The sequence below is a fragment of the Seriola aureovittata genome, chromosome 19 (assembly GCF_021018895.1).
Source record: "Seriola aureovittata isolate HTS-2021-v1 ecotype China chromosome 19, ASM2101889v1, whole genome shotgun sequence".
NCBI lineage: Eukaryota > Metazoa > Chordata > Actinopteri > Carangiformes > Carangidae > Seriola > Seriola aureovittata.
Window position 1 is genome coordinate 7,892,583 of NC_079382.1, and position 23,903 is coordinate 7,916,485.

Genomic DNA, 23,903 nt, shown 5'->3' on the forward strand with positions numbered 1-23,903 from the left:
GCATCATCCTGTATAATGCAAGAAAAAAGTGAACAACTTTGTGTCTTGAACTGATAAAATAAGGAATTTAAAGACATAACATTGGGTTAACCATACTTTTCAGTTTTATGCTATTTTGGACATTTTGACAAGATGAAAATCAATTGAGAAAATAATGGGCAGATTAACAGATAATGAAAATAATCGTTACCTGAACAGCTGTTATTATTACTGACAACAGCTTTCAAAAGCATGCTCTCATGTTTTACATTTCATACCAGTCATGTTTAACATATTTGTTTTTTTGCTTGGGACAAAAACAAAAAAGAAATCTGTATCCTGCCAAACAGCAACTTTTTAATGCAAAATGCAGCCACGTCCATTTCATTTGACTTTGAATGCAGCGCTCTTTGTCACTCAACTCTCACCACTCAGCTCTTCGAAATTCAAACTACGCCATTGAATCCACCATACACACAGACAGATAATGAGATGATGGGCGAGAGATTCCTCAAAAGCCCCTTTCCTACCTAGTTTACCTCCCGGCAGACAATTCAAAAATATGTCATCATTAGTGGAAACGACTACATACATACAGACTATTTCCTCTTTTTGTGTTGTACATTACACTCTTACTCTATATTTCTGAGACAGCTAATGTTAGTAGCTAGTCTACAGATAAAAAAATTCAAGTATGTGTGATTTGTACTAAGTGGGGTTAAACACACAAAATTCATCCTCTGACTCTTCCCAAGTATGTGTTCATGTTTTTGTACAGAAATTCAAAACCCAAATGTAACCTTCCAAAAAGACGAATCGAGTGTCTTAGTCCATATTTAACCGAGAGTGACAGACTTTGTAAAAGCTGCCTCAGCTCGGAGGGATTTCTCTCCGTCCTTCTCGGGTTTCCACTTGCAATTTTGGAGTTTACACATAAATCTATTCCCTTTTCTGCTCAGCCAAGCAGGATTAGCTCAACTGTCGACCTCAGCATCCTGCTAAGATCCTGCTCTTTGGTCTGATTCTGGTCATCCTGCTGCAGACTCCAACCAGCTCCTACTGCCCCCTACTGCCAACAAGCTGTAGTTACCCCAAACTGGAGACAGCGCTGTCCATGGTGCTGATCCTCAGGCAGCTCAGAATATCATCATGCCTGTGTGTGAGTGTATGTGTTTGTGTGTGTGTGTGTGTGTGTGTGTGTGTGTGTGGTGTGATGTGCTGTTGGAAGAGTTTTCTCTTGAGTCTTTCTTTGTGGAAACTCCTGTCCTCACTGTCTACCTCGCAGAACGATCCAAAGAGGAAAAGAAAAACAAAAGGGAGCTGTGTTACTTTGTGTTTCTGCTGAGAAAATAAATTGATTTAGCTCAAGTGCATTCTCGATGTCTTTTTGGCTTTTTTAGACCCCAAACAGCTCAGTCCCGCTGCTTGAAATTCAGTACCAGATGCACTTTTCCTCTACCTGAGACCAACTTTGACTGGAGTGATGTGTGAGCCCACCCTCTCCTTCTGTGTGTGTGTGTGTGTGTGTGTGTGTGTGTGTGTGTGTGTGTGTGTGTGTGTGTGTGAGAGAGAGAGAGAGAGAGAGAGAGAGTCAGAGTATGTAAAGACTGATTCAGGCATGATTCCACTTGGGGGTCTCTCTTTTTTTCTAAGGGAGCATTTATTCACAGGGTTGGTTGTTTTGATTGACAAAGGCAGGGGAGAGTAAATGCACTACTTGTTATGCAGCTGAAGTCTGTCAAGCCTCCAACACCTGCTCTCTTTCAGATGCTTATTTCATTATGGCTTCTCTCTCCCAGGAGTCAAGGCACTTGCGTGTATTTTTTCTTTCTCTTTTTTTTTTAAAATCCTGTGCTGCTGCATGTTTACCTGGATGTTATTCCCTTTATCACTTTCTCTCTCTGCTTGGGCCAAGTCGTAGCTTATTTGCAACCAAGTGCGATCTCACCTACAATCTCAACGCCTGGATTTTCTTTCATTAGTTTCTCTCTCTTTCTCTCTCTCTCTCTCTCTCTCTCTGTTGCTCTGGCAGCAAGCAAACAAAGGTTTATCACACTGAAGCATACCAGGCAGCCTCAGCAGGAAGATACCCACAGTTGCAGCACTAAACCCCTTCATCTGTGAGTGGAGACTAAATCAGGAAATCCGTACAGATCAACCCTCAGCCCTCTGTGCTTTATTATTTATTTTACATTTCTTAATAACACTCCCGCGAGGATCTTTCTCTCGCTTATGATCTGCTTGTCAAGAGCTGGATTTCATAGTCACGTAGTGTTAGATGTAAATAAATCCTGAGGCAAACAACCAGCAGAGTAAACACAATATTGTATGATGTCTGTCTAACAATAATTTAGTGTATTTTGTTTTAAATCTCCATAAATTAAATGTGTTCCAACCAATTAACAGTATGTAAACTCTATTCTCCAAATACTGAATTATACAAATGTAGCTACACCTTCCACTACATCATGGGTAACATATAGTAAAAGCCTGTCAGTGACTTATATGTTTAACCTATCCATTGCTCTGTCACAGGCTATTTGATGGTAAGGCATGCAGAACAGTATAACTCAATTCAATCCAATCTGTAGGTCAAATCTCTGAATTTAAATCTCTTCTAGACAGGTTTAAGTCTCTTGAAGTGGCTTTTTTTTTTTCGCGGTGGGCACAGAAAGAGATGCTATTTCCATGCAGAAAATATGTTGCCAAGGTAACAGAGGAGAGAGTGAGAGTGTGAGTGTGTGAGTGTGTGTGTGTGAGAGAGAGAGAGAGAGAGAGAGAGAGAGAGAGAGAAAGAGAGAGGCTGAGATACCCCATGAATACCGGGACTGCCGCTGCAGACGTGAAGCTCAACGCTCCACCCTGCATGTCAGCATCACCACAGCAGAATTTCACCCCGTGAACAACACTCGTTACACATCTGAAGCCTGTCTTTGAATGCTATAAATGTCAAGACGGGTTTATTTCTGTCTCTATTTGCTCAAGTGCAGCACAGAACAGTATTGGTTGTGATTCATCTTTCGGTTTTCTGCTCTCATCGCACCCTCTTTCTCACCTCTGGTCCCCTTATTGGCTCTTTCTCCCCAAGTCTCTCTCTACCTAAATATAGACTGTCGGCCTCTCTTTCCACAGCCTTGGTTTCAGTCTCTGTCTCCTCTCTCATCCTCTTCCTGTGTCTGTCAAACCCAAGTTTGCTTGATTGGCGTGGCTATAATTAAATACACTGCTGTCAAAGCAGCTTGGTTTACAGTGCAACTAAAATCATTCAAAATTTAAGAAAAAAAGGCAGTAAAAGGTTGCGTACATTACTGTACTAAATACATGTACAATATATTCATTCACTAGCTATGCCGCTTATCCATTTAGGGTTGCAGGGGGGCTGAAGTCAATCCCAGCTGACATCAGGCGAGGCGACATTGGATACACACTGGACAGGTCACCAGCCTATCACAAGGCTCACATATAGAGACAAACAACCATTCACACTCACACCTACGGGCAATTTAGAGTAGCCAATTAACCCAACCTGCATGTCTCTGGATTATGGGAGGAAGCCAGAGTACTCAGGGAAAACCAGTCGAGGAGAACATGCAAACTATTTATCACGTGAAAAAGCCAAAAAAATAAAATCACCAGTTTCTATTTCTCACATGGGAGGATTTGCTGCTTTCCTCTGTTTTATATCATTATAAATTTAACATCTTTGGGATTTCAACTGTTGGTTGCAAAAAAACAAACAATTTGATAAATCTCGATGTCTATTGTTGAATGTTTCCTAACAGATAATAATTTATTAATTGTTTTCAGCGGTGGAAAGTAACTAATTGCATTTACCATAGCTACTTTACTGAACTACAGGTGAGGTACTTCTATATTCAGGTGTTTCCATTTTATGTTACATCATGCTGCTAGTCCACCATATGATGAGTTTATAAAATACAAAGGATTGTTAAAGAGTAAAGCAGTGGTTCCACAGCTTTTTGGCCTGTGCCCCCTCACAAACATCCAGGGTGTAGCTGGGGTCAGTTGTTGTCGGTTCCACTCATGAGTGCGTTTCCTTTGAGTTTATTTTGCTGCTATTACTAATTTACTTTTACATAAGTATCATTTTGAATGTAGGGCTTTCACTTGTAATAGAGTTTTTTTTTTTTTTTTTTTTACTTAAGTGAAGGATCTGAGAACTTCCTCCACCCATGAATCGGATTAATCAATAATGAAAATATAATTAGTTTCAGCCATTCTATATATTATAAGATAATGAAACTGCTTTGAAGTCCGAGGCTGTGTTGAGTTCTTAGTGTCTGGGTTTTATTTTGGTAAAGTGCTCGGTTCTTCTGTCTTTATAAGAGACGTGGGATTCAGTGTTGTCTGAATGACAGTGCTGTGAATTTGTTTTCTATGTGTTGCCAGGTTTGTGTCCTCATTCTCAGTGGCCAGGTTGTGATCAGTATCTTTTTCAGTTCCATTAGCTTTGAGTTTATTTGTTTGTTTTTGCAGCAGATGTCCAAAGATTGATGTACTGTTCTTGTTTCTTTGCTGTAATTCGGTTTGGTCCAGATGGCCAGTACTGTGGTTCTGTCTCTCACTGTAGTCTCCTCCTCTCCCCTGTGCCTCAGTCTCTCCCCCATCAGCCACCAGACGTCAATCACAAATTGACCTTTATTTGATTAATGCCTCATTTCAGGATCCTCATCACGTCCCCGCTTCGCTCCCACCCGGTCACTAAAGGTGAATTCTTTTCAAAAGACCTGAGCCATTGCATCTACATTTCAAATCAGCAACTGTACGGCTGTGCAGAGATGTGATTGGCCGACATCGCAAACGATGTCGGGCCCGCTAGATCAAAAGACCTTTAAAGCCTTGTTTATGAAGAGCTACCTGACATTCTCAATTTTACCCGCAGTGGCTCTGTCCCATCAGCTGCAGTGGATAACGACTGATCAAACAATAGCTGTGGGGCCAATGCAATGTCATTCTCTGTCCGTATCCCCATGTGTGTTAGCATGTATGCTTGATATGCCCAATTAGCGTGAAATTCATGTTAAAAGTGACACCCTGGTTTGATGTCTCAACTTAACAAGGACACTTAGATGAGATCAGTGTGCGCAGTAAATAAGATTAGCACTCAGAAACACAGGCAGCTCATAATCCTAGTGTGAGCTGGTTATGAAAGCTATAAAACAATGCAGATGTCTGTGTGAGGATGGAGACATTATTCAGCAATGGCCAAGTGAAGTGCAGGCGTGCATGCACTAACATGTAATAGTTTGGGGCCACTTGGTGTCTCTGCGATTGCTGAGCAAAATAATGTGGCCCACGACCTCCCAGCAGCTTCCTATCCTCCATTAGGCCTACCAGAAGCCTGAAGCGATAACAAGATTAGCATAAGCACTTTTAGTAAGTCACTGTGAATAGGATCCTTAAAGAGGCTTAAACTGTCCCCTCTTCACCAGCAGCTGATACATAGTGGGGAGCTGACTGGCACATCTGCTTGGCTGCTCCACTGTTCTCTTAGTGATCTCTAATCAATGAGAGATCCATCACTGGTGACGCTCAGCGCACAGACAGAAAGCAAATCACTTCTATAAGTGATAGCAGCTATCAGGCAAATGGGCAGAAAATGGTTCCTAATGATGCCTGGTGTGTCTGGTGTAAACTGCAACCAGCCTCTTTGTCGTCCATCACCCCGAAGCATATGTAACTGAGAGAGGGGAGGCGGCAGGAGAGGAGAGGAAGAGGAGGGAGCATCTGTTCATTCAGCGTGGGAACCCCTCAGGGGGGCAGCACGATAATCTGGGTTCGCGTCAAACTAAATCTGGTGCCTGTGTTGCGGGATGATGCTGTGTCACTTAGTAAGTCTGCGTGTCAAACAGTGGAAGTCATTCAGTCAGCACCCCTGGTGTGTGACCTTCACTCAACCGACTCCTCCGCTTCCTAATGGGATCTCGAAAATGCTCACTCAGTTTCTGTCTCGGCTTTGTCAAAATCCTGTTGGTAATTGAAGCATAGTTGACTCAAAGGCTGAGGTCATAAAAAATGAATGTGTCCAACCCTTCGCCAAAACCCCTTAAACCGGCAAAGTCAGGCGCTGGGAAACACTGCTCCAGAAAGGAGTGAAGTAGTTTTTTCAGTGTGACCAATTAACTTCACAACAGAACACTTGGCAGCATTAGTTATCTGCTTTAGTCATGAGTTTGACTAGACAGTAACAGTTGGTGCTGAGTAAACAAGGAAGTCTTTAGTTTAGATTTGACCATTTCAATTATCTTCCCCCTTGCCCAGACTTTTGTTTTCCCAGAAACAGTGATCACATTCACTATTAATGAGCCATGATGTTCATCCTGGACCCATTTACTCCTCTCAATAATGCATACTCTTTGGAATTGCCTGTGCATATTTTACACTGTGCCACCCCCCCAGCCCCCCCTCTGCATGCTCCCCCCCTGAGACGGATATCAGTGGTGTTTTGGTTGCATTCGCTATCTGGCCCCGGGCTCTCTCTACATGTACACCCAGGGATAATGCTTGCCAGGGAAACAATGTCTCATGTCGTGTGTGAGTCTGACTAAGACTGCCTGCTGTGCGGAGATAATGAAACACAGAGCATGGAGAGCAAAAGGTGCTAACACACTTGTTGAAGGACCTCAGTCGTCTTCGATAAAGCATTCCTATTACTCCCCTCTAAGCGTGATTCTAATAGGCTCTTCAGTCTGTTTAAATAGGCCCAACGATCTCTTTAAATAAGAAAATTGACCACAAATTGGACACATCAATGCCCCAATTTGATTTTCCCCACATCATGATTGTCATTAAAAGCAAGCAATTGTGGTATCGGAGGCCATGTTGGTTTAAGTGCTCCGTAAAGGGACTTGTCCTGTCAGAACCAACTGAAACTCACACAAAGGAATGAAAAGCCCATTAGCAGTGACAGCAGAAAATGAATTTAATCAGCAGAACATTGACGCTACCGTTGGGGAGAGCGGAGGAAAGGTTCATCGAAATGCTTCTGGCGATCACACTGACCCTGGTGGCGTCTGAGCAGCATATCAAATCAGCCCAGACTGAGGAGAGGTTGGCCAGTCAGTGTGTAGAAGCCAGGTCAGGCTCTGAAAGACTGGCAGGTCTGGTGCTCAAGTGGGACAGTGGGTTGTTGGGTGGTTGGTGGGGGGGGGGGTGGAGGGCGCATGGTGAAACTCTTGCAGTTGGGAGGAGTGAGTCAGCATGATGCAAGACAGTAAACCAGAGAAGAGGGAGGGAGGCGGGGGGTCAGACAATGGTGAGGGGAGGAGGAAAGACATCATGTGGGTTTGGAAAACGGGTCAGGCTCGTGCAGTGTTGTGAAGGGGAGCGTGTGGTTCTGATCTGGCCGCAGGGCTCACTCCGCTCTGCTCGTTGCCGGACCCCCAGCAGAAGTCTCACCCACACTCACCCCACCGCTGCCCCCTCCCGCATCCCCCACCCCCCTCTACCCCTTTGTGAAGGTGCACTGAATACCGAAGAGCCAGAGGCTGCCTGGCTGCCTTACAAAGGATGCTCTTTTCTGTGTCTCCTGCACTCCTCGTTCTGTTTCACTCGACATTCTCTCTTACTCTCAGCTCCCTGCGCCCTCTTCCTCTCGTCTCGCTTTCTCTCTTCTCTGAGCTGTCTCGCTTTCTTCTCTGCACCTCTCGCTCCCTCTTTATTTCTTCATCCTCACCCCTGCCTCTCTGCCTCCCACCCTCCTCAGCGTATTTGTTTCACAAAACCTTCCATCTACTCCCTCTCTGCTTCGCCTCCTCTCCTCCCCTCATTCTCTGTCTCTCTCTCTCCAGAAATGCATCTATTATTAACATACACCTCTGGCTCTCGACAAAGACTAAACCAAGGTTCAGACCCAGCTCCTCAGCATTTTAATCACCCATAATGAGCAGGAAATAATGAATAAAAGTGCTTGAATCCAGCCTGTTTGGGTGACAGCAATTAATTTATGAATACTGTATGTGCAGCTCATCTTAACAGGTTTTCCCTGCATAATGTTGTATTTCTACCCAATATGCTGTATCCCCTGAGGTAGTATGCTGTGAGAAGCATGTATATAAAAATCAATCTGGCAGCATCTGACCACCAAAACACAGAGTCAAACACTGAATCAGGGCTCTTTTTCCAGCAGATAATGCATATCATGTGAGTCCTGCTATTAGGGAGACATTACTGTAACTGTAGAATTAGCCGTGCATGGGTTCCCACTGTGGAGATTGGGTTTAAGCTCTCCTGCTGCATGTTTCTGCAGCGGCTGCCATCCGAGGGCAAAGGCACGGCGCTATCAGGCGAGCGTGGAGATGCACAGGCGAGAAGCGTCCCCGGTGACTAGCATGGCCTCTTTTCATCATCTGCTTCCAAACACCAGGACTAAGGGCAGGGATCTGTCAGAGGTCCGCCGCTTGCTCAGAAAGGGGAGTTATGTTGCTGCAAGACTACTGAAACCCAAAATTCATTACCACTTTGACTGGTGGAGCATGTTGAACTAAGGGATGCAGCAATTGTTTTGCTCTATAACAACTTCACAGAGAGGGCCTCCACTGCTACTGATGCTTTAGACAGTGGGAACAGTCGGGGGAATTCACCAGGCAGACTGAAAATAAGATAAATCTGTACGTCCCTTTTATCACTGGTTTATTTATACTGGTAAACATCAAACAGAAACAACAGCAAAATCAAGAGCTGGCATCCACCCATAGATGTGATTATCGTTTCTCTTACATAGACAAGTTAATTTACAATGGTTGTCACCAGCGTGACACGATAACGTCAGTAAGTAAAAAATATGGAAATGAACCATTCCTCTGGATCTCATCCACACGTAATATCAGATTACTTCCCGCACCTGTCACGCTGTTGGTGTTGATTCAATTGTCGCTCAAATCAGTCATGACAGGAATCCTATCAGAGTCGAGTCTTTATGTAATTATGTGATAAAAATGTATCGATTCAAACCAGAGGGCAGTATAGGCTGAGTCGACTTGTGCCACAAATATGCTGCATTGTGCTGTGTCTGGGAGTGTGAGGTGCTGAAAAGATGGAGCGCTGTCTGTCTACTACATTCTGTTCCAACCCCTCTGGGATGTAAAGCACATTCGTAATCTCTCCAAACCACCGCCAAGGTAATTAAGACATGTCACCATCTGTCTGTAGAGCTGGAGACAAGAATCATGTTCAAAGTCTACAGAGATTGTATCACTTTAAGTAACAGGCAATGAGACTGCGAGTATAATAACCCTACCCACTGCATGTGTCTTTCTTTGTTATAATACAGTATGTCCAGGTTACTGCATTCAACACCACATGAACACTTATGGTTGTGTTGAGATATACAGTATCTCACACAACTAAACATTTTTGTACATGAAGTTGTTTTATACATTGTTGTGCCTTTCATCAAAGTTTGATCAAACGTTGTTATAAAGAAGACTTTGATAGGTTATAAGGTAGAAAACAAATGTGAAACGTTTCCCACAACCCTGTATGCCTGCCTTGCCCTCAAATATATGAGAGAAGCTCACAGGTCCCTCAGTAGAGAGCACAGAAGTTCAAAACAAGGCATAAAATCCATGTCTGTTCCACAACAGGCCACAAATCCAATCCAAGAAAACAGGAGAATGCAGGTCATAAATTCCAAATCATAAAGTGCTCTCCAGAAGCCACTCGGACTTGGAGAGCTTGTCTCTGGCCCGGTGAATGTTTGTTGTGCTCTCGAGCTGCGGCAGCTCTCCGCTCATCGACAGGCTGCGTTTGGAGCGCAGACTGGCCCCAGTTTTGGGGTAAGCCACATAGCAGCGCTCTGTATATGAGTCTACGTTAAGGGAGTGCCTGCGGTTCACCCTCACTCCCCCTGCAGGCACAGTCATGTAATGTCGGGGGGCCTGGTGGGGTCGTGGACCCCTGGGAACAGCAGTCCATTTGGTGGGCTGGCCGGGAACAGCCAGAGTGACGGCGGTGGCCATTTTAACCTCTGATGAGTTATTGCGGTTCATGTTATCGAGCTCGACATCTGTCTGAGCTTCAGCTCGGCGAGACTCTGAGGGTTTTGGTGGAGCACTGGAACGTTTGGGCCTCGGGGCACCTGGTGAGGCCGGGTGCCAGCTGTGGCTGGCAGCAGAGGTAGAGACAGTGCAGTCAGGGACAGAGGGTTTGGTGGTGGCTACAACAACTGGTGGTCGCTGCTTGGCTGGCTCCGGGGGCGGCAGGGAAACTCTGAGGCTGTCCTTGTCATTCTTTTCTGGACGTAGACCCTGTTTGGAGACGGACTTGGGAATCCCACAGCCCTGTAGCTGTCCATCACTGCTCAGTGACCGAATATCCCCCATCTCCAGAGCCTAACATGACCGGAAACAAGCATAAGAAGAGAGAAAGGGATTAAACGCTTCTGTTTCAATATCAACAAAGATCATGTACAGGAAAATAACAAACAGAAGAAATCACGTCAAACTGACCTTATCTGCATCTCCTTGGTTACACACCCGGTAGCGCACAATGAGGAAGATAATAAAAGCAAGAACTGAGGCCACAATAATCCCTCCAATGATAACCACAATGGTGCCGCCAAGAAACTGGGACTGCATGAAATGGCATCTCAGGTACTGCGGCTCTGTGGTGAAGTGAATACAGCCTATCACCCTGGTGGCGGTCAGCGAGGTCACCTGGTCATCGTAGATGGCCAGAACACACAGGTCATAGTGCGTACCAGCCGCCAGGTTGTTCACCAGGATGTTCTTACTGGTTGGGGGTATCATTCTGTAGAAAGAAAAAAAAAAGCTTTGTGAGTTGTGACATAGATGAGAGAGGGTTAAATGAAAGGAGACAGAAGCAAATCAGATTATCCAGCTTATTGTTTTGTGGGGATAAAAAGACATGACAATGATTTATCTCTCAGGGGGCTATTTAAGATCTGACAAGGCATAATCTTTTGTGATATTTGATTTATTCTCAAAGCATCATTGCTGATAAAAGGTTGCTTTCAGTGGCTGGGGATGCAGGATGCTACTGTTTGTTCACAACATCAGGATTACAGACTCAACTCCCTCATGTCTTCTGAATTTGGTAGCCGCTGCCGACCATCATATCTGCTGTTGACTTCGAAATTAATTTGGAAAAAAAGGGGTCTGCGCGATGATCCTATCACATCACAGTGATTAGCACTAAATATGGAGTGAAGAGGGTCGAGATGAAAGAGTGCTGTGTAATGTCGGTTTCTCAAATCACAGGCATGTGTGAAGCCTCTGATTCTTTTGTAAGACACTGGCTTGACTACTCTTTCATCTCCCTATCAGTCTGCAGCTTACTGCTGACATTCTGTTTTGATTTTGTTGATTAAGCATTATCAAGGTTTTGCACGTAGTAAGTGGTGGGGGGGGGTTATGAGTCGAAGAATGAGAAGTCAGATACAGTGCATTAGTCTGTCTTCCTGATAGGATTAATAGTCACCACAAATAATCATGTCGACAGCCAGGTCCAGTTCTTAATGACTAAATATCCAAAGGGATTTAAGCATTCAAAGAAGACTATGAAGGTAAAAGAACGGTCAGGGGATTGGAATATGACTCCAATCATCTTACATTTATTTGCATACTGTGCATTCAGGTACAAATATAAAGTTTGTTTCCCGGATTAAATTGCGTTACTTGCCCAGTATCCACTTCAAGTACTACTTGCTTACCTATATACCAGTGAATCATCATACGTCCCATTATATTGGATCTGGAACATGCGGATTCCAGGAATACTCCTCTGGAAGTTAAACTTGACCAGGGCCGAGGTGGACGTGGCCTCAGCGATTACTACTTTCTTATCTGGGCTCGTCTTGGCGTTCCCCAGGGGCACCCCTCCCGTCTCTGCCCCTGTCTTGGTCACTGTGGCGATATCTGATGATCCTGGGTCAGGCTCCTGCTCTGAAACTGAGTTGTTGGTGATATGAGGGAGCTTAGCGATGACCAGATCCACTGTCTGCTGGGCCTCACCAGCCGGGTTAGAGGCCACACAGGTGAAAGAGCCTGGAGCACAAACCAAATAGATTAGCGTTCTCCCTGATATTTGCTATGTTTATGCACAAGCATTGAATAAAATAAAGAATAACAATATATCTCATTATAGTTAATCATATGAAAGGGAATATTTTGGAAAAATAGCTGAGAGTTAGCCTGAAATTGACTGCCAGGTTGTCTGTGTTAATTTGCTCTAAAATGCTAATGGACCTGCTAATACACTAGCTGCATGCTAGCTAGCAAAGGACACACCAACCCTCTCTGAGGTAGTGTCTCTGTGTGTGTATTCTTGTGTTCACCTTAGCCTGTGACTGAACTCAGAACTCACCAGAAACTCCAGTTCTTTCTGTTATCTCCCTCTAGTCTCTCACCTTTTTCTCTTTAATCTCGATGTGTTTATGAATCATATTCATACAGCCTGGGGTGTGCACAAATTTGAACTCAAAAAGAAATATTTTCAACTCGCACAGACATATCTTCGCATCAATTTACACTACCCTGAGAGAAGTGTAAATCTGTCTTTCCATTGACTTTGTATGCATTTGCTACGCTTCCAAATTTGTTATCTTATCTTAGCATAAAGATCAGAAAGAGAGGGAATCAGCTAGCCTGACTTTGTCCAGAAGTAACAAACTCTGCCTACCAGCATCTAATTAATCTCTAATCAACATGTTAATGACCATGCAGTTCAAATTTGTTTAATTCATACAAAAAAAACTGAGGTGCTGGAACCATCTACATATTTTAACTGCAGACATGAAAATGAAATCGACCTTCTCATCTTGAAAAGTATTTTTCCCGAAATGTTTTTTCATGGTGGATTTTCTGTCAAGAATAACCATGAACTATGATTTAACTACTAAATCACGAAGCCTTGTCATCAAGGTGAAAAAGCAACTTTTCATTTCCTTGTGATTTTAATCAGCATGTGAGCCATCACTCTTGCTCACTCTAAACTTTATCACCTGGTGCAGACAAATACTTCACTTCTATAGGCTTCTGCATACACAAGCAAACAACTAATTTTGTTCAGTCAACAACACAAGCACAGCCACCAGGGGTGTAAACAGACCGGAGTCCTTGACAGTGCTGATGAGGATGTCCAACGTGCCATCTGTGTGGACTGTGGCCCTGGAGGAGTTGGACATAAGGCGTCCGTCAGGGGCGATCCAGTGGATAATGGGGTCGGGGTCGCCCTTGGCCTTACAACGCAGAGTCACACTCTGACCCTCCAAAGCTCGCAGCTCCTGAGGCAGAGGGAGGCAACACAGTTAGCGGGAGGATTTCAACATATGTTAAACACACACACACACACACACACACACACACACACACACACACACACACACACACACACACACACACTCACTCACTCACTGATTAGATAATGCACTACATCCTAGACTGAAAAAGAGCTTGGACCAACAGTAATCCTTTGTGCTTTACCCAGACTTTCTACATAACTGACATATTATAATTAATGCCTTTATTGATGATGTGTTCTTGGAGTTAGCATGATTATGAAGGCAGGATTATCAATATGACAGTACATTGCAATATGTATGAGTCCAAGTCCAAGATAATTTTATTTGCAATTATGCATACTCATTCTGCTGAATGTAAATGAGATGATATAGCTGTAGTTATTTGGCAAGGATTTGATCAGATAATTTTGTTTGGATGCATGACTCAAGAGCTAAATCACTGCACGCTTTCCCTGTGTATTAGAGCTTCTCCACGGATCCATCATAAACCTGCAAATAGCTATATTAAAATGATGAAAATCCTGCTAAAGAACTTCTCTAAAAAACTCTCCACAGGTCACAGTTTGATTACATTTTTTGAGTAAGTCCTAGATATTTTACAATACTCAGTTAGCTGTGTGGTCCAGATGAGTCCCACAAGTCTTGTAAGACTCCGCTGGCTTGTAAAGCTAATATTTAGTGTGACAGTAAAAGAAAGCACAAAGTGCCACCTTGGATTAACTGAGGCGGAATCCAATGTCTGGCTCTGGGAGTGTAACAGTAGCGAGTGTTATGTCTTAACAGTGTACAGTTCAATTGAGGGGTTATACCTGAGAGTGCCTGGTGATGACAGGAGGCTCACAAAGAAACTCTTCCTCTGAAACAGTCCAGAAATAGCGTCCAGCTAGGTGTTGTGGTGAAGCACAGGTCTCCAGATCGTCCTCCCTCCGTAACCTCCGCAGCCAGAGCAGCTCACAGTTACACCTCAGAGGGTTCCCTCCGAAGCTCAATGCGAATGACGAAGGTCCCATTATCCCAGAGGTGGCCAGGACCCCTGCTCTTTGGAAAATAGGGTCAGGAGGAAGCTTCTGTAGCTTGTTGGAGGTCACATCCAGCCTTTTGAGCTTCTGCAGCCCAGAGAAGGTGCCCTCTGGGATGTAGCTGAGCATGTTGTGGTCCAAATTGAGAGTGTGGAGATTGGACATCCTCTGAATGGCCACCCATGGGGCGCTTTCCAAGTTGTTGTAGGATAAGTCCAGCTCTTCCAGCGCTGTGAGGTCGTTGAATGCCCCAATGTGGATGTGGGTGAGCTGGTTGTTGTTGAGGATGAGGTGGTGCAGCTTGGACATGCCACTGAAGGTATCATTGGTGATGCGGGTTAGCCGGTTGCTGTCGAGGTGCAGAGCCCGTAGGTTCTCTAGGTCTTTGAAGGCATGAGGCGCAATTGTACCGATAGTGTTCCGAGAGAGGGTCAGGTCTACCAGCTTTGTCATGTTAGCAAAGTCTTTGCGTTTGATGCTGGTTACAAAGTTATCCCCAAGACGCATCTCCACCGTGTGCCTGTCGATGTTTGGGGGCACGAACAGCAGCCCCTTTTTGTCACACAGAGTTGCCAGGTTGGGGTTGAGCATCTGACAGACACAGCGTTTGGGGCAGATTTGAACTTTGTGGGCCTTCACAGCCACACCGAGAACTATCAGATAAACCAGGAGAGACTCCATTTGGCTTTTCACTCAGGTTAAAACACCTAAAAACGATCAAAAGAAAGAGAGAGAGAAAGAGAGGGGGGAAACTATTTATAAAACAGTTGAAGAAAGCATGGCATCTGCGATTGTAATTTGTATCATCTTTATCATCTCTAATTTCTGTAGCTGGGTAATCACACATGCTCTGAAAAAAACCCTCTTTAAAGAGGGAACTGAGGGATTCTGCTCCAGAAAGTTGAAGCTTTTCTACTAGATTTGAAACACTGCTACTACTGCCAGCACACAGCGAAGATTTACAGAGTCCAAATTCTGAGCAGGACGCTAAGCGGCTCAATGCCCAATCAAACAATAAATGCTGTACAATTAGACATGAAACTAATTAGTCACCTGCAGACTTGAGAATGAAACATCCTCAGTAATCTTGTATGATTTTTGTGGCAGCTCTCCTTTTTAGCCCCTGCTCCCCTGCCCATAATATTTTTTTTTTTGATATGATAATGCCAGTCCTTTTATGTTTGTGTACAGAGTGATGAAAGTCTAGACTGGCAGTCGAGGGCCTCATCAGAATTAGACTGATATCTCCCAGGATCATATCGCCAATAGGAAGGGATGATTGGGCCCAGTGCCTCAGTGAGGATGTGCTATGCCTTGCTATTGATTTTCTCTCTGCTCTCTCTGCTTCTACTCTTACTTATGACACAACTGAGATGGGGGATAAGGAGGGATCCATTTGATGAATCCTGAGACCTTGTCAGGGATATAACATGTCATAAAACTAAGAAAGTGAAGATCAGATCACAGCTATGCAGGTACATTGCGCACAATGTCCCAGGGCGAGAGTGACATTAGCTGTGATTATATTTAGCACTGAAATTTAGTGTCATTTTGGTTTGAACATGCAATATTCAGCCCTCTGGGTGTCCCATTACAGCATATAGAAAGGAATACCAATCCAATCAAACACGGAGAGCAAGAGATCCAATCCCACAACTGTAGTAAAAATCCAAAGGCTAACCTTTAAATACTGAAGAGAATGGCTGATTTATGATTATAGCTTTCTGTGGTTTGCTGGTAATGCCTCCATTGTCGACGTTGGGTCTTGGAGAGTGTGCATAAAAATCCTCCCTCAGCAAAGAGCCTGCCAGCTGAGTACCTTCATGCTTCAAAAGCTTCTGTTGCACTGGAGCTGTGACACACAACTCACGGTGTAATAACCTTGACAGTCGGAATATGAGGAAAATATCACAGACTAAAGAAAACATCAGACTGGACGGGACTGACATGCTGCCATGTGGGGGCATGTTTCTAACATGAGAAGGGGAGTGAAGGGAGCCTCGTGGCATCCGTTGACAACAGTTGCATTTTGACAGGTGGGTAAAACATAGAATAAGCCCGACAAGAAGGCAAGAAAGAGGTCGTTTAAAATACTGGAGGAATGGGAGCTATGGGAGGAAAGATATTATTACAGGGAGCATGCTGGGTGTGACATTTTCATGTATACTGCTGATCATGCAGCAATGAATCAATGTCCTTTTCGGCCCATTTTTACAAGGTACAACTTTACCAAGTCGCAGAAGAGGCTCATTTAGCGGAATATAATCTGAGTTGCAGTGGTGCAGAGATATGAGCTGGTGAGAAATGAACTGTGGCATCATTATTAAATGTTGCCATGGCTTTCGTTTAAGATGGCAGATGACATCAGTGTCAAGCAGTGCTGCAAAGCTATGTGTGATGGTTTTCAAGTACCTATGTGGAAAGTTTCATATCTACTTCTATGTGTGTGTGTGTGTGTGTGTGTGTGTGTGTGTGTGTGTGTGTGTGTGTGTGTATCAGAGGATAGTCTACAAAAGCTGAGGTGTAAGCAAGTGGGTTCATGGTGGTGTGCCAACCACCTTCTGCTCTGACTCTGAGTGGCACGGCCTCTGGATGTGCAATGAGGCAGAGAGGACCTGCTACTTCCAGACTCGAATGGCGCTGAAGACGTGATATTGATTCACTCTGTGGAGATGGGGCTTTTTTCACTGCTGAAAACTCAGTCAAACGTGAAGAGAATGGTTGCAATGGTAATCCCTACAAAATTTGTTCTGTGAGGACAAAAGGACAGCCCCTCGCTGCTGAGACGGGGCAGGAAATATCTCTTGCTGACTTCCTAATTTGCATTTAATTATGGATGTTCCACAGAGATTTGCATAACAGGTTGCACTCATCAGGTACATGAACAAATAAGTAGATAATCAATCAATGCATTCATCAATCGCGTACTTCATCTTTAAATGTCACACCCCCAGAAAATCATTATCCTCCAGGTTGGGTTGTTCATTATGGTGAGACGACTTGGGAGGGCCACAAATAAACAAGAAAACAGATAATCTACTCATGCATTAACTGTAATCTCCCCCTTAGTCAATCAAATGTTGGTTTACTACCTCTGAGCAGGTCTTTTTGCCCTCAGAGAACAGAACAGACTGACAGCACACGCCCACACACACACACCAGTGGGTGGATTTGTGCATAATAGAGGTAGCTCACTACACAACAACCCCCAGCTATGGAGACAGACATTCATGCACAGCAGCAGCATTATACTGTAGGAGAGGATATCTATGGTCTCCCTGGGGCAGCATTTGCCAAGAAAAGCTTTATGCAGCATACTGCATGCCAATCGGCCGGTGAGGTCATGGGGAATATGTTTTCAGATGGTCTAACTTATGCTGGAGCTCGTGTGAGAAAGCCTCTACAATCCACGTCTGGCCAGGGAATGAGGGAGAGCAGCCCTGCGAGAGGAAGTTAATGAGATGAAGTCTGCTCGGTATGTTTCCGCGCAGGTCGACATGATGGCACATGGCAGCATCTCGGCAGCGTCTCACCTGGGTTACTCAGGGAAAGGCAGCCAGGCATGTGCTACTGCCAAAAATAAGCTCTGTTGTGTCAAGGAGGTAAACTGATGCTGCAACATGATGGTAAAACGGTATCGACAAAGCAGTGAAATAGGTCCTGCTTTATGAGACCAAATGGAGCTGCAGCATCTACTGAAGTGGATCATATTTTCACTGAGGTGGTAGAAATTCTATTTCACCAGGTAAATGCTCGTGTAGCCTGAGTCCAAACATCCTGACCAAATATTGATGCTGTTATGGACCGTCTAACTGACACATCTGTGTTTGTGAATGTGGGCATGTGCTGTGACACCCTTTTCCCTACAGAGTCTGCCAATGTTAGAATGCGATAGCTCTTGGGTGACAGCCTTGATGCCATGGCAACACAGAAAACGTCAGTTTTTGGTGAGATGTAATCAGTGGCTCATTTTCAAATCACCTAATAATATTTAGAACAAAGAGTCTTCTCTACAGGAAAGGGCCTCAGCAAGCGAGGTTGTGGTTGAAGGCCACAGCAGACTCATTGTACCATTTATGACACAGTAGTGGTGGGAAGAAAGGAGACTGTACACTCAGCTAATTTTGTGTTGGATCCAGTGTTTGGAGTGACTGAATCATTACCCTTTTTCCAGAGTGGCGTGTAATAAAAACCTAAGTGACTTGATGGAGAACTCTGATGTAGTTGAAATTATTTTTCAGACAAGCTTGTGTGTGCATGTGTGTGTGTGTGTGTGTGTGTGTGTATGTGTGTGCATGTGTGTGTGCATGTGTGCCAGGGGAATAGCATACTAAGCAGACACCACTGCATCAATAGAAGTGCTGTTCATCAGCATTTACAACTCCCCCTTGTAATTCCAAGTGTTTTCCTTCGCACAGTATCACAAGAAATTCAGAGCTTTGCTGGATATCTCATGACTGGAGCACTAGCCCAACAAACAAACAAACAATAAAAACAGAAAACTCTCTTCATTCTTAGAGGCTGCTGTTCTTCTCCTGAAGCAGGAAAGAAATTTAAATGCTGATCACTGACTATGGCTCTTAATTCTTGAACCGTGGTGACGAGCCCTGATGTGAGGAGCTTATGACCTGGGATTTTCTTCTGGAAAGATGAATGCTGAATCCTTGAACATCACCTCTGAATATCAATACAGCCTCTTCAAACAAATATTCTCCACAGTATGGGCCCGCAGGTCTGTAGATTTTCAAATCTGCCAATTGCCAAGTTCAATTTCAGGTACAGGAAGTGTAAGAAAAAGCAAAATCCCTGCCTCTCTTTGTGATAATACTATGCCTCTATTACAAGGGCCTTTTTCATGTTACTGTCTGAATGAGGGGAAGCAAGGACAGCCAAAATGAAATTCATGATCAGGGTACCTATTGGCTCACTTTCCCGCTTTCAAAGACTCTCATGTTTTCTACCTCGCACAGCAAGAAAATAGCTAAATAATGTATAATCTTCTCTTCCCTCACTGTGTTGTGTCATCAAAAAGCAGCTCTCTAACAGTAGGTGCTCACATTCACACATGTGGACCAGGTGTGTGTGCGTGTGTGTGTGTGTCTGTGTGTGTGTGTGTGTGTGTGTGTGTGTGTGTGTGTGTGTGTGTGTGTGTGTGTGTGTGTGTGTGTGTGTGTGTGTGTGTGTGTAAGTTTGCAAATGTTAAATAATCTCAGTGTTTCAAATCTTGACGTAAACACTTCTTCATCTTATTTTGTGGTGAATAAAAATTTGGGTCAGTGAATGTGGAGCTCGTCTGCAGAACTGCCTCTGTGCTGAGGAGCCACATATCACTCCTCTGCTATCAGTGAAAGGTAGCAGCATATAAGCTACATCACTGAGGGCATAACATAGCAGTAAGAGCACATAGAAGCAGCAAAATGAGGTGTGAGCCTGATTTCACTGGTGTAGCAGTTACAATGGTGCCTCAGGCACTCATGCATAATAAGATATGTGATAACTAACACTCCACATAAGACAAGACCATTATAAGTCATCCTTTATACAAATCACTAGGACCACATATTCACCTGTCTTCATCAGTCATTTGGCAACATGTCCCTCTGCCCACACACTTAAAACATTATCACTTGTGTTACTTAGGCTAATTTAGACTTTATCACAGCTTGATGACTGATGTATAATTTGCATATCAGCCAATGTGAACCACAGCTTAGACCATCAGACAGCCTATCACTGGATCCTCTGTGCAGATCAAAATACACAATAAAACACAGACACATCTCACATCTGAAATCAATCTCATCCTGCACGTATTTCCGAGAGCGGACTGAATAATGGGCACATTAGGCACGATGCTCAGTTTCACCTGTAGGAGAAAAAGCAGCACAGAATGCAGCCAAGTGGATACTAAAAATAAAATTGCAATCTAACGGGGTTCCTTGGCAAATGAGGAGATTTTTGTTGACCTTGCGGTATACAGGTCCTGGGCTAGTGGGTTACAGCCACAACCCCTGTCACAAGGGAAAATCTGAACCGTTTCAGATGGGTCCTGGGAGAACTACTTCAAGTCAATATTGCGCCTCTTGAAAGACAGTTCCCCAAAAGAGTTCAGAGGCTGCGATTCACACCAATAGCAACCCATGAAATATTGAACTTACCTTGCAAATGAAACATCAAGCCAGGTCAAAGGAGGGTGGGATAGAGCTTATTTCCTCCCAGGAGGGCTGAGAGCATACTGAGAGTGGCTTGCCTAAAATGGGACCGACGGTGTCTCTTGGAGATAATTCAGGTGTCCCGAAACACGCGTCTTGGCTCCTATAACATGTGACGGCCTGCGAAACCAGCGATGCCCTTCAAGAAATCCATGACCAGCAGATAAAGGACGATTCCTCTGCGATCCCCTCAAATCGGAGAAATGTAACTCAGATTTCCCCTTTCGTGAAAAACACTGGAAAACGCAACCTGGAGGGTCCCGGTGTGGCTCTGAGGCTGCAGCTGTGCGGGATCGCCTCTGCTGCGCATCCGCCTGTATGCACCTCCACAAGAGAAAACGCCTTTGTAGCGACAGGCTGCTTTAATATCTACAGCGCTGTGAGTGACTGGTGCTGCGCTGAATCCAGCCAGATGTTTGTATCGCTTTCACGGGGTTTTGCTGGCGACGCAGGGCTCAGTGCGAGTTAATCCAGATTGACTGAAAGGTTGCTGCCATAATATATCCCCCCCTTCTGCCCCCGGACGACTGTCAACCACCGACCCGGCTCCGTTTCTGACCAGAGGTGCTGTGCTCGGAATGGTAATCTGTGCGCTCCGAGCTGCACAGAGACCATTTGTGTGCATAGACAGATGCAATGCCTCCCAGCCTATCTCACAGGCAGGCATCATAATTTATTCATGTAGATTGAACTCCACTGCACGAAAATGCAGCAGGCCTATAATATTCTCTAAAAATTAAATGCCATTAGAAAAGAGCATAGAAATGTTTCTCAGGTTTAGACATGAGATGAAAATCCACCCATTCCTTCAGATCAAACCTTTGCTGTACTGTACATCTGGTCTGAGTGAAGCCAAATATAACAGGCTATAGCTGAATATTCCTGCATGTATTACATAGATTATTGGCAAAAAAGTGTTGAGTTGGCTGAAACTGAAAGCCCTGACTCCCTGTGGGTCTGTTTGGCACTAGACCTATCACTATCTGATGCAATGATCCTATGGCCTTTTGTGCAAGTTGGCAAAGTAGTCTATATGTGCACAAGCCCATTACAGAGCAGTGGCGCAGTAGTCTTCTTGGACTGGCACACTCAGTGTTTTTTTTTTTTTATTCCCAAGAATAATGACCTATACTGCTCCTGTATCCTCCTGGCACTTTGAAAGTAGGTGTTCCTTGTCATCCAGAGAATTACCCTGAGGATTTCTGCTCCAGATCAATAGTTCCATCCAGTTACAACACATCCACTTGAGATCAATAGGAATGGCCTAAATGCTTTAAGCATTCACAGTTATCCTGAACAAGAAGTCTGTTTATACTGCGTGTGTGTGTGCTGTGTGCACTGATACATGTATGATGAAGTCTTTGTTGTTTCACTCTCTTTGTGAGGCCACCCAGTATTCAATAGATTTTCAGCAATTCATTTTAGGAGTGATTTTCAGACTGAACACGCTGGCAACCTGCACAAAGCCCTAGTAGAGGAGCTGATATTACCAGCCACAATGACAACATAAGTATTTTGCTGGTGGGAAGTGTTAATGTCAAGACCAACATGTGACCTACTGTGAGTGTCTCATCTGAATCATCATGAGCTGACAGTTAGTGATATGAAATGACACTGACATGTCTTGGTTTTGACTGTGCTCCTTTACTTGGCTCGCTCTCACTGACGCATGCCATCCAGGAACTCCTCGTAGATGAGACTGTCCGCCTGTTCACCTGTCCGGCTCTTTTTCTCCAAGAACAGGCCCATGCTATCCCTCAGAGGGTCAGCGATGCTGCGACTCCACAGGGTCTCTCTGATTCCCAGCAGCTCACGCACATGAGCAGAGATGACCTGCAGGGCGCACAGCAGAGTTGAGTCCTTTGATAAAGTATATGTTTACAGTATCTAACCTTTATTTAATGAGGTAGTCCCACTGAGAGTGGCAGTGTCTAGGCTTTCAAGGAGAGCTCACCAAGAGTTTGGCATCATGGATAAAGAGGTTACAGGGTTATATTCCAAAAAACAAATGTATCAAAACACTTACAGGCTAAACCAATATAAATCTTGACTCGACAAATCTCAAGAGCCTTCATTATCAGTTTACACTCACCATGAGAGACAAAGTCTTTTTTGTTTTGTTCTTTTTGAAGTTTCTACAAAAAGCAGAGCTGAAAGCATAAAGGTACTTTTAGTTAATTTAGTTCTGACCTCAGGGAGAGATAAAAAAAAAAAAAAACAGTTGCTTTAACTGTAAAGAGTATATAGCATCGCTTTAATTGGATGTCACATCTTTAAATGGAAAAGTGTACAAGTGTACAATGGTATGTGTAACAGAGTGGGCACAGACTGGACACCAGTTTTCTGGTGTTTACAGTCCACTTGAATTATTTCTTATTCCTACTATAGGTTAGTCCCCTTATTGTTTGTTTCAATCAAGCTATTACTGTACCATGTGGATACACAAAATAAGCAAAAACAGCCATGCCACAAGTTGTTACACATGCTTGGTATTTTTACTTGGTGAATTATGACAATCACAAAATTTGAATCAATTAAGACAAACTCATCAATAAAAAACCCAAGTGGTTTGGTGTTATGTTGGTGCTTCTCAGCCTGCCGAAGCTTCCTTGAACACTGTGTGAGACTCCGGCTTTGATTTGTAAACAAGCCTCCATAATAACGTAATCTTTTCTAAACGTTATAGAATCAAAAACTCAAGTTTCTTCTTAATACCTGCATGTCCTTAAAATCAGTGACTCCAAGTCTGGGCAAATAGATACAGTTTACATAAATGAGCCTCCTCCCAGTGATGAGGTTGTCCGTGAAACATGCCTGCGACAGAAACGATCGTTAATGGTCAGAGCACTGAGATGTAAAATATTATCTCGGAGGCTGACAGGCGTTTATCTTATGTTATCTCTGCTTGTTGAGGTGAATCTTAACCTACTTTGTATTGTGGAAATCCTAAAGACTCAATCCATCTTGCAACATCATGACAAGTCCACTGTAGGAAATCCATGTTGCCTGTAAGCATGTTGCCATGGAAACTGTTACCTGCCATTAGGTGTTAATAAGCGTTTCCTTCACCAACCGCAGCAAATGTTAGGCCTTTCGTAAACTCTATATTTAAAAATGTGGTGTCGGTGTAAAGTGTCGACCTTTGTTCAAGCAGCTTAACAAAATTTTTGACACCAAAGTTACCCAAGAAGGTTTTTTAAAGCTCAATCATGTACCAGAGACAACTCAAGTCGTTGTTTGTAGGAACAGCCAATCAGCTTCTTGTAATTTAGGGCGGTTGGCATACTGAGCGAGGTGATTGGCTTCTAAATCGGCTCTGTCCCGCCCACACTGAACGGAAACAGAGAATGTCGTCTCACGCAGCTTTCACAGATGACCAAATCACCCTCGCTACTGCTAGTCATGGACATT

General features: G+C 44.0%; 1 protein-coding gene across 4 annotated transcripts; it reads right to left on the reverse strand.

Annotated features, from left to right (window-relative positions):
• Positions 1-8,614: 8,614 nt before the first annotated feature.
• Positions 8,615-23,782, reverse strand: lrfn5b (leucine rich repeat and fibronectin type III domain containing 5b). Of its 4 annotated transcripts, XM_056404663.1 has the most exons (9): positions 23,422-23,782; positions 23,208-23,306; positions 22,585-22,642; positions 22,112-22,325; positions 14,071-14,987; positions 13,069-13,243; positions 11,672-12,005; positions 10,449-10,749; positions 8,615-10,331 (listed from the first exon to the last, which is right to left on the reverse strand). In XM_056404663.1, exons 5-9 carry the CDS (start codon positions 14,959-14,961, stop codon positions 9,636-9,638), a joined length of 2,397 nt encoding a protein of 798 aa, XP_056260638.1. In that variant the 5' UTR covers positions 14,962-14,987; positions 22,112-22,325; positions 22,585-22,642; positions 23,208-23,306; positions 23,422-23,782; the 3' UTR covers positions 8,615-9,635. The 4 variants fall into 4 exon arrangements, with proteins under 4 accessions (XP_056260638.1, XP_056260639.1, XP_056260636.1 ...); XM_056404664.1 differs by lacking the exon at positions 22,585-22,642 and having other exon boundaries at positions 23,529-23,782; XM_056404661.1 differs by lacking the exon at positions 22,585-22,642.
• Between the last annotated feature and the right edge of the window lie 121 nt (positions 23,783-23,903).